The 12,168-nt window shown below is 39.8% G+C and overlaps 1 protein-coding gene across 1 annotated transcript; it reads right to left on the reverse strand.

The window, feature by feature from the left end:
• Positions 1 to 4,566: 4,566 nt before the first annotated feature.
• Positions 4,567 to 9,462, reverse strand: LOC115753201 (chaperonin 60 subunit beta 2, chloroplastic). The gene is made up of 13 exons (XM_030691725.2): positions 9,301 to 9,462; positions 8,268 to 8,520; positions 8,056 to 8,181; positions 7,362 to 7,838; positions 7,026 to 7,260; positions 6,741 to 6,910; positions 6,564 to 6,641; positions 6,417 to 6,488; positions 6,122 to 6,226; positions 5,709 to 5,801; positions 5,532 to 5,624; positions 4,952 to 5,075; positions 4,567 to 4,825 (listed from the first exon to the last, which is right to left on the reverse strand). Exons 2-13 carry the CDS (start codon positions 8,505 to 8,507, stop codon positions 4,812 to 4,814), a joined length of 1,827 nt encoding a protein of 608 aa, XP_030547585.1. The 5' UTR covers positions 8,508 to 8,520; positions 9,301 to 9,462; the 3' UTR covers positions 4,567 to 4,811.
• Positions 9,463 to 12,168: the final 2,706 nt, after the last annotated feature.

Genomic DNA, 12,168 nt, shown 5'->3' on the forward strand with positions numbered 1-12,168 from the left:
TGTGCGCGAGTGTGTGTGCGAGTCACTGGCGCGTTGCGATGAATCGCAAAAAAATCACCAGAAAAAATCAAACCTTTATGCGAAAAAAAAATGACCATCATCAATCTCATGCATGGGATGGTGTTGGGGCATGTTTTGTTTCTGTGCCTTCTTGCTGTTGGGTCCCCTCTCTCTCTCTCTCTCTCTCTCTCCTCTGTTTGGTTTGGTGGGCTTTTTCGACTATTTTAATGTTTCCTTCTCATGGAATGGTCGAAGCTAATAACCGGTCTTGTTCATGACCAAAAAAAAAAAAAAAAAAAAAAATAACCGGTCTTGTTTATTATATTCGTTCTTGTAGGGATAAGGGACGTAAAGTAATTTCTTAATGCCACGCATTCATTCCAGGAAGGTGCGTTTATTCTTCTTCTACGATTTGAAATTCTACGATTGGCCAAGTGATTAGACGTTTAATCTGGATGCAGCGACTTCCGAATCCATGATAAAAGATGAAAAAAAAGTTTAAAATCGAGATAAGATAATATCTCATAGCACGTAAATCCTACATTTGAATCTCAATCGGTGATACTAGTAAGGAATTGAATGTTATCTCGTCCCATGTAAGATTCTTCCTTCAATTTTTCCTCGTCCTCTTGTAATTATTCTATTTATCGTTATAATTCATTTGAGCTATTTATTCCCTCGAGTTGTCACGTTAATGGAGAATAAGCCAGAAAAAGACGGAATATAAAGATTTTATTATCTGAATTGGACTGAAATATTATGAAGTGGAAACGGTATGGACCCTTCGTACTCAAATGCTACTCGATTAACTAACTATTCATTTTTCTCAATTTCCTAACTCTAGAGAGTGCAAGTGTTGGTCTAACCCCAGACGAGTCTTGATAGGATTTGGCCGGAACGAATGATTTAATTGGACCTAACTTATTTTTTGTTCCTTTTTCTGTCTGTGGTTTTTTTTTTTTTTTTTTGGGGGCAAGGCCTAACTAGACACTAAGCTCGACCTCCTTTTAGACTCCACAGAAGTTACATTTAGTGTTTTGACCAAAAAAAAAAATTACCTTTCGTGTACTTTACAAGCTCTTTTTTTTAAAACAATGACTAATTGATACACGTTACAATTGCCCTTCGGCAAAAATGGCAAAACAAAGTTACCATAATTAAGGGCGAGCGAGAAACCAATAATTGGACTTGGCAAGATAAGTTTAAGAGCATGGAGAAATTATATCAAATTAGATTTATTGCCAATCAATCTATAAAAGAGATACCTATCCCGATGCCGAGACTATCCGTATCTTGTACTGTTGTGTCTCATGAAAATAGCAAATTAGATAAACACCTTAGTCGAATTCGAGCTAGCAAGGTTTTCGGATATGTTCTTCTTGTTCTTTATCATACTATAATTTTGAATTCGAATATATTCTCATCGTATTCAAATTGTCCTTTTGGATGACAAAGTCTTTTGGATCCGATAACGCTAATGCGCCGTGTAATTCCATACTTTATTGAACTTGTTATGTAACTCCTTCGAATTTCTAGGAGAGTAATGAATATTTTCATCAATCAATGAGAAAATGGAAGTGGAGGTACCCTTAAATGTTTCGACTCAAGTTTCAAGCAGTCAAAAGGTATTATATTTTGTGCTTGAGGAAAAAAAAAATTCCACAACTCTAATCCTCCTACTAACTAATCATACTTAAAAAGGAAAATACAATTAGAGAAATTCGAAGGGTCAATTATCCAATTCTCAACAAATAACAAATTGAGTGGAACCACGACATGCACTCAACGACTAATCCGCCTAGTCCAAATCTAAACCAACGATGACAGACGATTTCGCCGTTGCGACCCTGGTTTTAGCATTTGCGATGTGATTGAAGTTGATTGGAGAAACCTCCTAAGCTCTTCTTAACCAAATTAATGAATTTAAAAAAGAAAATTAAGGAATGAATTTAATGATCCCTCAAATCCAATTACTTATATTTGGCGAAATATAGGAAAAAAATCCATTTGTTTGTCACCTTTAGTTTCAAAAATGCTGGGAAAATTTACCAAAATATCCTTAACATATTGCAATTATGCCAATTTAGTCCTAAACTTTTGCATATGCTGGTTCAATCCTAGACCTTTTGTATTTCTATTATTTTAGTCCATTGAGCCAATTTTGGCCAAAAATTGATGTCATTGTGCTGTCGGCATTGACGTGGCATTTTTCAATAATATTTTAACACTTTTTTATTTTTATGTTTTTGCCAATTCAGTACCAAATGTTTGCATTTGTGTCAATCTAGTCCATTCAACCAATTTTGGCGGAAATCGATGACGTGGCCCTAACTAGTAATCTTTTAGAATTTCTATATAATCTTTTTTCTTTTCTTTTTTCTATATATATTTAATCCCCACCCCCGGCGACGCGTGAGTGTCACGAGCCGAGAGACAAAGAGAAAATGCTTTTTATTATTGTTCAAGTGTTGAATGAAACAAATGATGGGAAGAGCTTCCCCATTTATACAAGAGGACCTCTCTTTACGACGGTTGATCGATGCTTTGATCTAGTGGTTAAAACTGCAGTTTCCCTTCTACCAACTATCGACATTAAAGATGAGAATTCTATAACACAACCTCCCCGTTGCTAGGCAAGGCCATGTCAGCAATTTCTGATCAAAATTGATTAGGATATGCTGAATTGGAATAAATACAAAATGTTTAGAACTGAATTGGCATAATCATAACAAATTTGAGACTTTTTGGTAATTTTCCCCGAAATGCTGACATTCGCCGCTCTCTTTTTAGTTTGACTAGAGAAATTCCCAACGGAAGCGAAGAGAGATGATCCGACCCTGTATTTTTAAACTAAAACCACATACATCCGAAGATGAAGAAGAATCAAACTTTGACTCTGACCTTGCCGTAAAAATCTCTGACCAGAACAAAAATAACTAAACCTTTACACTCTGGACTGACTCGACCATTGACTTACTTTTGGGTCCTTTTCTCCACCGTCGCAAAGACTCGTACAAATGGATCGCGGACGCCCGGCTCCGGATGGACCGTGATCACCTCCGTATCGAGAAAGAAAGTGTTTTTTGGATTGGCTTAGTGGTCAAGAAACCCGCTTGCGCGTGTGGACCTTAACCCGTAAGAAATCGAACTGTTCACTTTGCTATAGCTGCATATGACTTTCGCGTGTCGACCCCCCCCCAATCGGACTTAACGTTCGTGCCTTACCTAATCCGCCAGGCTAATGCGATACTACGTGGCTTTCTATGATGAGCTTCTTATGCTGAGAAAGAAGGCATACAAGGCGAAGTCGACCCGATCCCAAGTGCGCCACAACTCTCAAGGGGTCTCTCCAATGTCGATATTCGTGCAAATTTGTGCCATTTGTTTGACGGAATATTATTTCGTAAAATTTGTTTTTCGACATTTCTGTGCTTGGATGACAAATAACTAATCGATTTACGAAAATTACTTTTCATGGATTGAAAATACGAAGTTTAGATTGGAGAAAAAATGTATTTCCCTTCTAGTAAGAAGGAAAATCACTTTTCCAAAACAATCAAACAAATAAAAATTAAATATTTTTCTAAAAAAATGATTTTCATTGGAAACTATTTTCCTTTATATTGAAGTGGTTCGGTGAGGTGCGTTTGTTTCAAAGAAATTTCATGATAAAGGAAAATGTTTTTCAAGAAATCATATTCCAAGAAAACATTTTCCTCTTTTCAGGTTTGAGAATCCATTTTCTTGACTTTAAGCATGCATATTTTCATTGATCGCAAGTGATTTTTCATTGACTGATTATTTTTAACAAACTAAACGTGTGAAAATTTAAAAAACTAAATTGTGAAAAACACTATTGACTGATATTTCCAGTAAATCAAATACGTGAAAATTTGAAAAATTAATTCCGGAAAAAAACCTTACCTTGCTTTTTCTTGCGTTTTTGAATCGATACGGCATAAAGTTGGTTCCAATTGGCAATGCGCCCTTGGCCACGTGGACGGCTCTTCGCCGATGCACTACATTTCCGATGCCAAGTCAAGGCCCAAGTCGTGCAACGACTAATCCCCTCGTCTTTTATTTTTGGTGGACCAATAGGTTTGGACCCTTCTTCCTTTTTTCGGCGACCTCCCTCGGAGGGTTACCGAGAGAAATCTGTTACCGGTCAATTTCGTTCTGAGAATTACGCCGAAGTTGTGTCCATTTGGACATTACTGCAAGACAGCGACATTCTGATTCTTCTTCTCGGGGGGTGGCAGGGGAGGAGGGCCCTTTCTTTCTACTTGTCGCCTTCTGACATGGCAGGACACCGCCACGATCTTGCCAAGAAATTAACATCGTACGGTGCAGGTCTACAGTTACTATGCACCGTCCCTCCACGCAATAGAAACAACAGCTAAACCCAGTACAAAACACATGGACGGTATCCATATCTTTGCCACCTTCCACCAGCCCGACAGGCTTTCAGACTTCCTCAGGGCATGAGTAGATCACGTATGGACCTCATACATACTTTGCGACCAAGGACGTGGAATCTATCCTCCAGCATGCGTGATGAGATTGGCGTTGAATGAGAGAAAATAACTCAAGAAAAAAGATTTCCCTCCCAACAGAGTCCAAAAATTGTTGCAAGCATACATTTATGTCGCACAATTGCGCACTACCCGCAACACTAGCTTTAGCCTAGTCGCATTATCAATCTGACTTAATTTACAAAAATAAGGGGAAGAAAAGAAGCCGAGCCGCCATTGCCGTCAATGTACTTCCGAAAGAAGGTAGAGATTTATTTTCTCTCTCTATCCTCAAATCCCTCAGTATCCGTAACCTGGGACAGCAGTTAAATGAAAGACAATCGTCAGCTTAGCATGCATGCATACGAGTCACGAAAGCAAGAAATATCATCTCACGACCACATGGCCATCCCATTTGAAGTTTCGGAAGGGAAATTTACCTGAGTTGTCCATGGGATTGCCAGCCGGAATTGGTTCAGGCTCCTTGATCTCAACAACTACACAATCTGACATCAAGAACGTTTTTGCCACAGAAGCAGCATGCTCCAAGCAACACCGAACCACCTGATCAGAAAAATCAGATTTAAGTCAACCCTATATCAGCAGAGAGAGCTACAATATCTTCCAGTAGCAGCCTTAGCACAGGGAAAGACGGGAAGAACAAAGGCTTATTGGTTCTCCCATACGGCCATCGAGAAACAGATCATATCGGGTTTCACATTCTCTGAAAAATCATACACAGTCCAGTTACCTCACAAGTTCAGAGTTCAAATGTCACTGGCATCAAGGCTACACATAATAACATTAGTTATTGCAAAATTACACACGCATAACCAATTCTCATAGCTAACAGTTCATTCCAGAACTAGCTCTATGTACACTACCAGGTTTATGACCAGCTGCCAATTTCCTCAAGAGGCAATAACCAGGGAAGTAAGCATCGATGAAAAATGGACATCCCAACAGCAGCTCATTATTCCTACTTTTTCACTCCAAATGACATGGAACACTAGAGCTCACCTTAGTGGGATCGATGATTCCAGCAGCCATTAAATCTTCATATTTGCCAGTTGCAGCATTATATCCGTACTTAGGATTGTCGCTTGAGAGAATCTGGGTAAGATTACAGACGGGTAATCAGAATCAACCACAAACGAGGCTAAACAATTGTAGCTATGAACTAGTGGCAGAACTTACCTTCTCACTGACCACACTTCCATTAACACCAGCATTTTTGGCTATCAACTTCAGAGGGTAACTCAAAGCTCGCTTAACAATGTCTGCCCCAACCTATGATCAACCAGGATAATTCGGATCAAAAACCTATTCCGCTGTGAGCTTATCTACAAGATGACTAAATAGCAAACATACTCAAAGGAGGCTAGGAGGTTTTAAGTTTAAAATTTGTTGTTGATTCTGTGCCAAAGGCATTATAAGGAAAGTATTCATTCTGAAATGAAAATGAAAACACAAAACTTGAAAACTTTTCAGAAAACAAACAGGCCCTAGATGGATTCCATATTATTCCTTCCAGGAACAGAAACTGCATATGGACCAAGTAGAGACTTTAATCATAACTACACGCTCCAGATGTGAACATAAAAGTTTACCTTTTCTTCATCATTGTCAAGCGTGTCCTTGATGGCATCAACCTTGGATGCAAGTCTCAGCAAAGTGCAGCCGCCACCAACAACAATTCCCTCCTCAACAGCAGCCTGATAACCAAAAGCGGTGCACTCAGCATTTTGTTTAATAGTCCATTGGTAACTCATAACAGACAAGTATACTTGGCTAATAATATAAATTTCAAGAGAGAACTTCTGCAGAAATAACTGATAACATACAAGTGGACTTGGCTAGTAACATAAATTTCACGAGACAACTTCTGCAGAACATGCAAATTACCTTCGTAGCATTGAGTGCATCTTCAACTCTCAACTTCTTTTCTTTTAGCTCTGTCTCGGTTTGTGCCCCAACCTACAAAGCCAAAAACCAAATCAATATACACAGTAAAAGACCACGTATAAAGCTCAATGGTAAACTAACGTTTACCTGTATGACAGCAACACCACCAGAGAGTTTTGCAATCCTTTCATTGAGCTTGTCTTTCTCATACTCTTGCTCCGCAACCTACGAAAAGTAAGATGCACGTATGCATCAGTGCCTGCCTGCCTTAGTGTGTATGTGACTGTATGAGAGAGAGAGAGAGAGAGAGAGAGAGAGAGAAACCAGGATAAGATTCCTAATCTGAGCGACCCTTTTATTCACTGCATCCTGCGTGCTTCCATCGCCAACAATTGTAGTTGTGTCCTTTGTAAGCACCACCTTTGAAGCATGTCCTAGCACCTCCTTGTCAGCTTTATCTAGGCTAAGGCCCACCTCCTCTCTAATGACAGTCCCTGCAGGGAGGTTCAAGCACATCAGCCATAATAAAGGAAAAGAATTGGTAGAGAAGCTCCAATGCCACACACACAGGCCAATTAAATCGGGATAAGGGCCCAGAAAGATGCATACCTCCCGTCAATATAGCAATGTCATCAAGGTACTGACTTTTGCGCTCTCCAAATCCAGGAGCTTTAATGGCAGCAATCTTCAAAGCTCCTCTCAGTTTGTTCACGACAAGAGTTGCCAAAGCTTCCTGTTCAATGTCTTCTGCAACGAGCAAGATGGGGTAACCACCTCTAATGGCATCTTCCAAGACATTAATCAGATCCCTTGCATTTGTTATCTTTTTATCAACAAGAAGCAACTGCACAAATATAAACAATTTGAGGGAAAAGCAGACACTGTATGACTTGTAAGATAAAATTAGGTGAAATAGAACAAGTATTCACACCAAGCAACACACACCTTGCAATTCTCATACTCAACAGCCATTTTCTCACTATCAGTCACAAAATAGGGCGAGATGTAACCGCGGTCAAACTGCATTCCTTCAACAACGTAAAGGCTGTTCTCAGCACTTTTTCCCTCTTCAAGAGTCACAACACCCTTCCGACCCACTTTACTCAAGGCTTCAGCTATCATATTTCCAACTTCATAGTTGTTTCCTGCACTAACAGCCGCAACATCTGCCAATTCACTATCCTCAACCTCCTTTGATATCGATTTCAACTCACCCACGAGAGCCTTGGTTGTTTTCTCAATGCCTCGAGTTATGAGGACAGGGTTTGCACCTGCAGCAACCACCTTGACACCTTCAGCGATAAGACCCTGTGCGAGAACAACTGATGTTGTTGTACCATCACCAGCCAAGTCATTGGTCTTTGAAGCAGCCTGCCTCACTAGTTTGGCACCGATGTTTTCAACGGGATCTTCTAGCTCAACCTGAGGGGAGAATCCAAAAGTTAGGAAGTTTCACAGTGCTGCAACATGAAAGTACTTTAAAATACATTCAGAGAGGTCATCGTGTAAAATATTAACGAAATTAGTTGCAATCCGGTTCAGATGCTTATGATAGATCGACAATAACCAAGATACTTATAAAATCTTTTCAGATAACATCACTTCGAATTAGGCTAAAGACAAATTATTGTTCAGATACCTCTTTCGCCACTGTGACGCCGTCATTAACAATTTTTGGGGAACCATACTTGCTCTCCAGGACAACATTTCTTCCCTTCGGACCAAGAGTAACCCCAACTAAATCCGCAAGCTTGTTTACTCCAGTCTGAGAAGAAAGACAAATGAGAGCATTGACATATCTGAAGCAAGCCTATCACAATTCAGAAAACTTATAAATACTCAAAGACTCACTTGCAACTTCTTGATAGCTGATCCATCCTTATTAAAGTATAAATCCTTTGCCATGGCACAGATTTTGGGCTCCCGTGATTTTCTTAGACTAGCGCTCCGCCTTCTACCAAATGAAGAGGAAGAAATGGAAGCAACAGAAGACAACTTGTCCAGTGAAGTTGCTAGTTTCTTATCCATTACACAGTTGCCAGGAGCAGGCAAAGAGCCAGCTGAAGACATGGCTGTGAAAGTCAACGCCATTTACTCCTTAACGCTGAAACTACAGGACACCAAGTTTAATCTCCGCCGCAACAAGCAAAAATGAATAGCCCCAAAAGCACAAGAAAACAATTAAAACACTCGCATGTGACAATGCATGAAAACTAATCATGAGCAGATAATTCCAGAGTCTATGGGCAAAGCAACTTTGAGCTGAAATCACTTTATATGGGCTCAAAGCAACACAAATTGCATGCCTGGAGTTGAAGACCAGTGCTAGTCTAAGTTCACGACACCTTTAGTATCTTATTTACTCCATTCCATCAAGAGGATACTAATGAGGCAAAACCAAAGCAGCGAAGCTACAATCTCAGCAACTCTCATCATCCTAACCAAAAAAATGCAGCTAAGAATAGCTCCGCAAAATTAACATCCCCACATAATTTAACTAAAAATTTACCAGTTCCTAATGACTCAATGCTTAAACTAAGGCCTTCCAATTTCTGCGCAAAGACGATAAGCTCCTTCTTCTCTTTCAGGCATTGACCTTGACAGAGGAGACACAACCTAATTTCCCCGAGATAATGCTTCGCCAACCTCTTCAACTACGAGTTCAAATACACATCATGGCAGAAGCTAATGATAGATGGACCTAATGACTACGAAAAGCAACGAAATCCCAGAGAACAAAATGAAACGCCTTCATTTCGTCCATCACGGAAAGCGCGATTCAAGCCCCGAATCCTAGAAATGGCGGAACTTCGAATGAAGCTTCGCGATAGCAGAACACAGCAAACAAAGGAACGATTGAGAGGGTCGGCTTATCAGAAGTTACCTCCGACGGCGAAGAGCGGGAGGGAGAGAGCTAGCCCTAGGGTTTAGTGAGGTTTTGGATAAGAGGCGCTTCCAGTGACTTTCGACGACGTCGAGGGGGTAGAGTAGTTGATGAGGTTTATATTGGTAGGGGATGGAGATGGAGAAGACGTCCGTTCTATCGCTCCTGAAGCTTCGGCTCGATCAGGGCCGTTGGATTGGAAGCGTCCTCGGCTTCTGTCCTGCCTCAGAACAGTCTAGAACTTTGGATATGCTTGTTGGCTCGTGCCTCACCACACGTGTGAAGGTCCTTTCTTTTTTGTTACTTGTCAAGCTTTGGGGATCGCATATCAACCGCGGAGTAGAATTTCTACCACAAAAATATTCCTGAAGCAAAAATTTGTTTAGTTACTTAACCTAGTTTTTTTTTTTTTGGAGCATTTTTTTACTCTAGAGCAGGTTTGGAGCCAGTTAAATAAGTAAAAAAAAATTACTTTTCTCCAATAGTAGAAAAATCAACTTTTGCTTAGAAGGAAAAATAGATAAATCAACTTTTGGCTCGGAAGTTGATTTCTGCAGAAGAAGTATTGTCATGCGCCCTCGATTTTTACTTTTCTATGTGGAAGTGTGTTTCTTTTTTTATTTTGCCAGAAATTGGAATTGTGATCTTTTTTTAGTCAAATTTGGATCTCTGGAGCTCATTTTACCTCTAAAAAGTTACTATAATTACTATTATAATCCGATTATTTGACATGTTATAATTCAGAAAGCTAAGATTCGCAGTCAATGGACAAGGCATGTCAAGTTAAGAAATGCAAGATTAACTTATCGGGTTGAAATCCATCAAGTTCAAAACTAGTGAAGGAATGAAATAATGGCCCAAATAGAATAACTTATTCATGTTTTTTCACTGCGATACTTTTCAACAGCGTTTCACATCCACATCAAAGATAATCGGGTCTAGTCAAGAGAGGAGTTCGAATAACTGAAGACGCCTTCTATGAATCTTGAAGTAGCTAGGTTCGCTGAATGTAATGAGAAATAACTTATTCATGTTCTTTCTAGCATGCTTAATCCATATGAGAAATGACTATATTGTGGCGTGCGTCCAAAATTTTCTTCCAATTATTATTGGATAAGTATAGCTTTCATCTTGAGTCTCTAATTTTTTTATTTCTTCAAATTGATCCTCTAAGTTTTATTTTATGCATTCAAGTCCCTCGACTTTTTTCAAATTTGTGTAATCAAATCTTTCGGTAAATCTTTCTCGCTAGGCCGGAGTAATTATTGACATGACATTGTCATTATTGGCAAAAAAATGTCACACAATATTAAGGTGATCCAAATTAGGGGAAAAACTACGCAAAACATCCCGATTGAATAATGTTAGTTATAACTTAAAAATGAAGCACTTGATTGCATTGCATAAAAATCGACAAATTCATAAGACTTAATGCATGACGGCTCAACCTTTCATGAGTCCTTTCACTACATGGATTCCCCTTGGAGTCCCCGTCCATCTTTGACCTTTCTCTCCTCTCCACCCTCATTCGTCCCTGCCTTCCTGTGCTAAAGTCAATACAAGAAAATAGTGATGTTATTTTATACTGCGCCGAAATTTCTTACATGCCCAGCAACATTACATAGCCCCGACCTCTCTCATTGCCTGAATTTACCAGATTATACCAAAATTTACCTTAACCTTAACTCTCTGGGCAGCTACTCTACACAAGACCTCCCTTCATCCAAATGGCCCCCTCTTCCACTGACTTCACAGCAACATAGAAGCAACACGAGGATTCTGTCTTGGTAACGTAGGGAGTTAACAGGCAGCAGCTTGGGTTTTCCTAACCTGGGACTCCCTACTCAAGTCATATTCATTTCAGCCGTGGCCTGCAAGGGGGGTTTTTTTTTTTTTTTAACGGATTTTGTTGAGGTGTGTTCGCGTGATATAATAAAAAGCAAAATGGAGGGTGAGAAGCCACCGGGGGATATATGAAAATTTTGAGCTGGAATTGTCGGGAGTTGGGCACACCTCTGACATTCCAGGCATTGAGAGCCCTAGTGATTCATGAAAGACCCAATTTGATTTTCTTGATGGCGACAAACAATAAGAAAACTATTGTGGATCGTGTTAGACGACGTCTTAATTTTTAGAACTCAATGTTGGTGCACCCTGAGGAGATAGCAGGGGTTTAGCAATCATGTGGACTGCAGAGGTGTCAATTGAAGTGATTTCGAGCGCTAAAGAGCACATTGATATAATTAGCAAAGACCCGAAAAGCGAAGACATGATGAGAATTGCCTTTCTCCATGCATCCACAATCTTCCAAGAAAGACTTTTATTGTGGCAGCATTTACACACCAACTATGCCAGCAATGAGCTCCATTGGATCTGCGTGGGTGATTTCAATGAGACACTCTACGAGTGGGAGAAGGTAGGGAAAAGGAAAGTGGATCATTACAGATTTGTAACTTCTTTGCGATTGCTCTCTAATGGATGTTGAGAGTAAGGGCTTTGCTTTCACTTGGGTAAACAAAAGAGGTGGACTAACCCTAGCGAAAAAGAGATTAGATAGGGTCCTATGCAACGTAGACTGGAGGGTATTATTCCCTAATGGTGAAGTCTTTGCTTTAATAGCTATCGGCTCCGACTAGAGGTGGCCACAGTTCGGAACCAACCAATTTTGGTTCATGAACCTGCGGTTACGGTTCATGGCCACCCTTGAATTGGAACTTGCCTTTTAAGGGGCAGTCTAGGTTATGGTTTGGAACCAGCGATTCCGGGCGGGTTCAAGGGCCAATTCATGTTCCGATTTTTATATTTAATTTTTAAATAATAAATTATGAAATAAAAAATTAATAAATTATCAAATATAAATTATAATCA

The sequence above is a fragment of the Rhodamnia argentea genome, chromosome 6, assembly GCF_020921035.1.
Source record: "Rhodamnia argentea isolate NSW1041297 chromosome 6, ASM2092103v1, whole genome shotgun sequence".
Taxonomy (NCBI): domain Eukaryota; kingdom Viridiplantae; phylum Streptophyta; class Magnoliopsida; order Myrtales; family Myrtaceae; genus Rhodamnia; species Rhodamnia argentea.

What these genes read in the sequence shown, in the direction of transcription:
- LOC115753201 (XM_030691725.2), bottom strand. Translation starts at nt 8,507, where the DNA reads ATGGCGTTGACTTTCACAGCCATGTCTTCAGCTGGCTCTTTGCCTGCT. An exon ending in CAGCTATCAAGAAGTTGCAA is followed by an intron (nt 8,182 to 8,267) that starts GTGAGTCTTTGA and finishes CTTTCTTCTCAG; the next exon opens with ACTGGAGTAAACAAGCTTGC. An exon ending in GTGGTGTTGCTGTCATACAG is followed by an intron (nt 6,489 to 6,563) that starts GTAAACGTTAGT and finishes TTGGCTTTGTAG; the next exon opens with GTTGGGGCACAAACCGAGAC.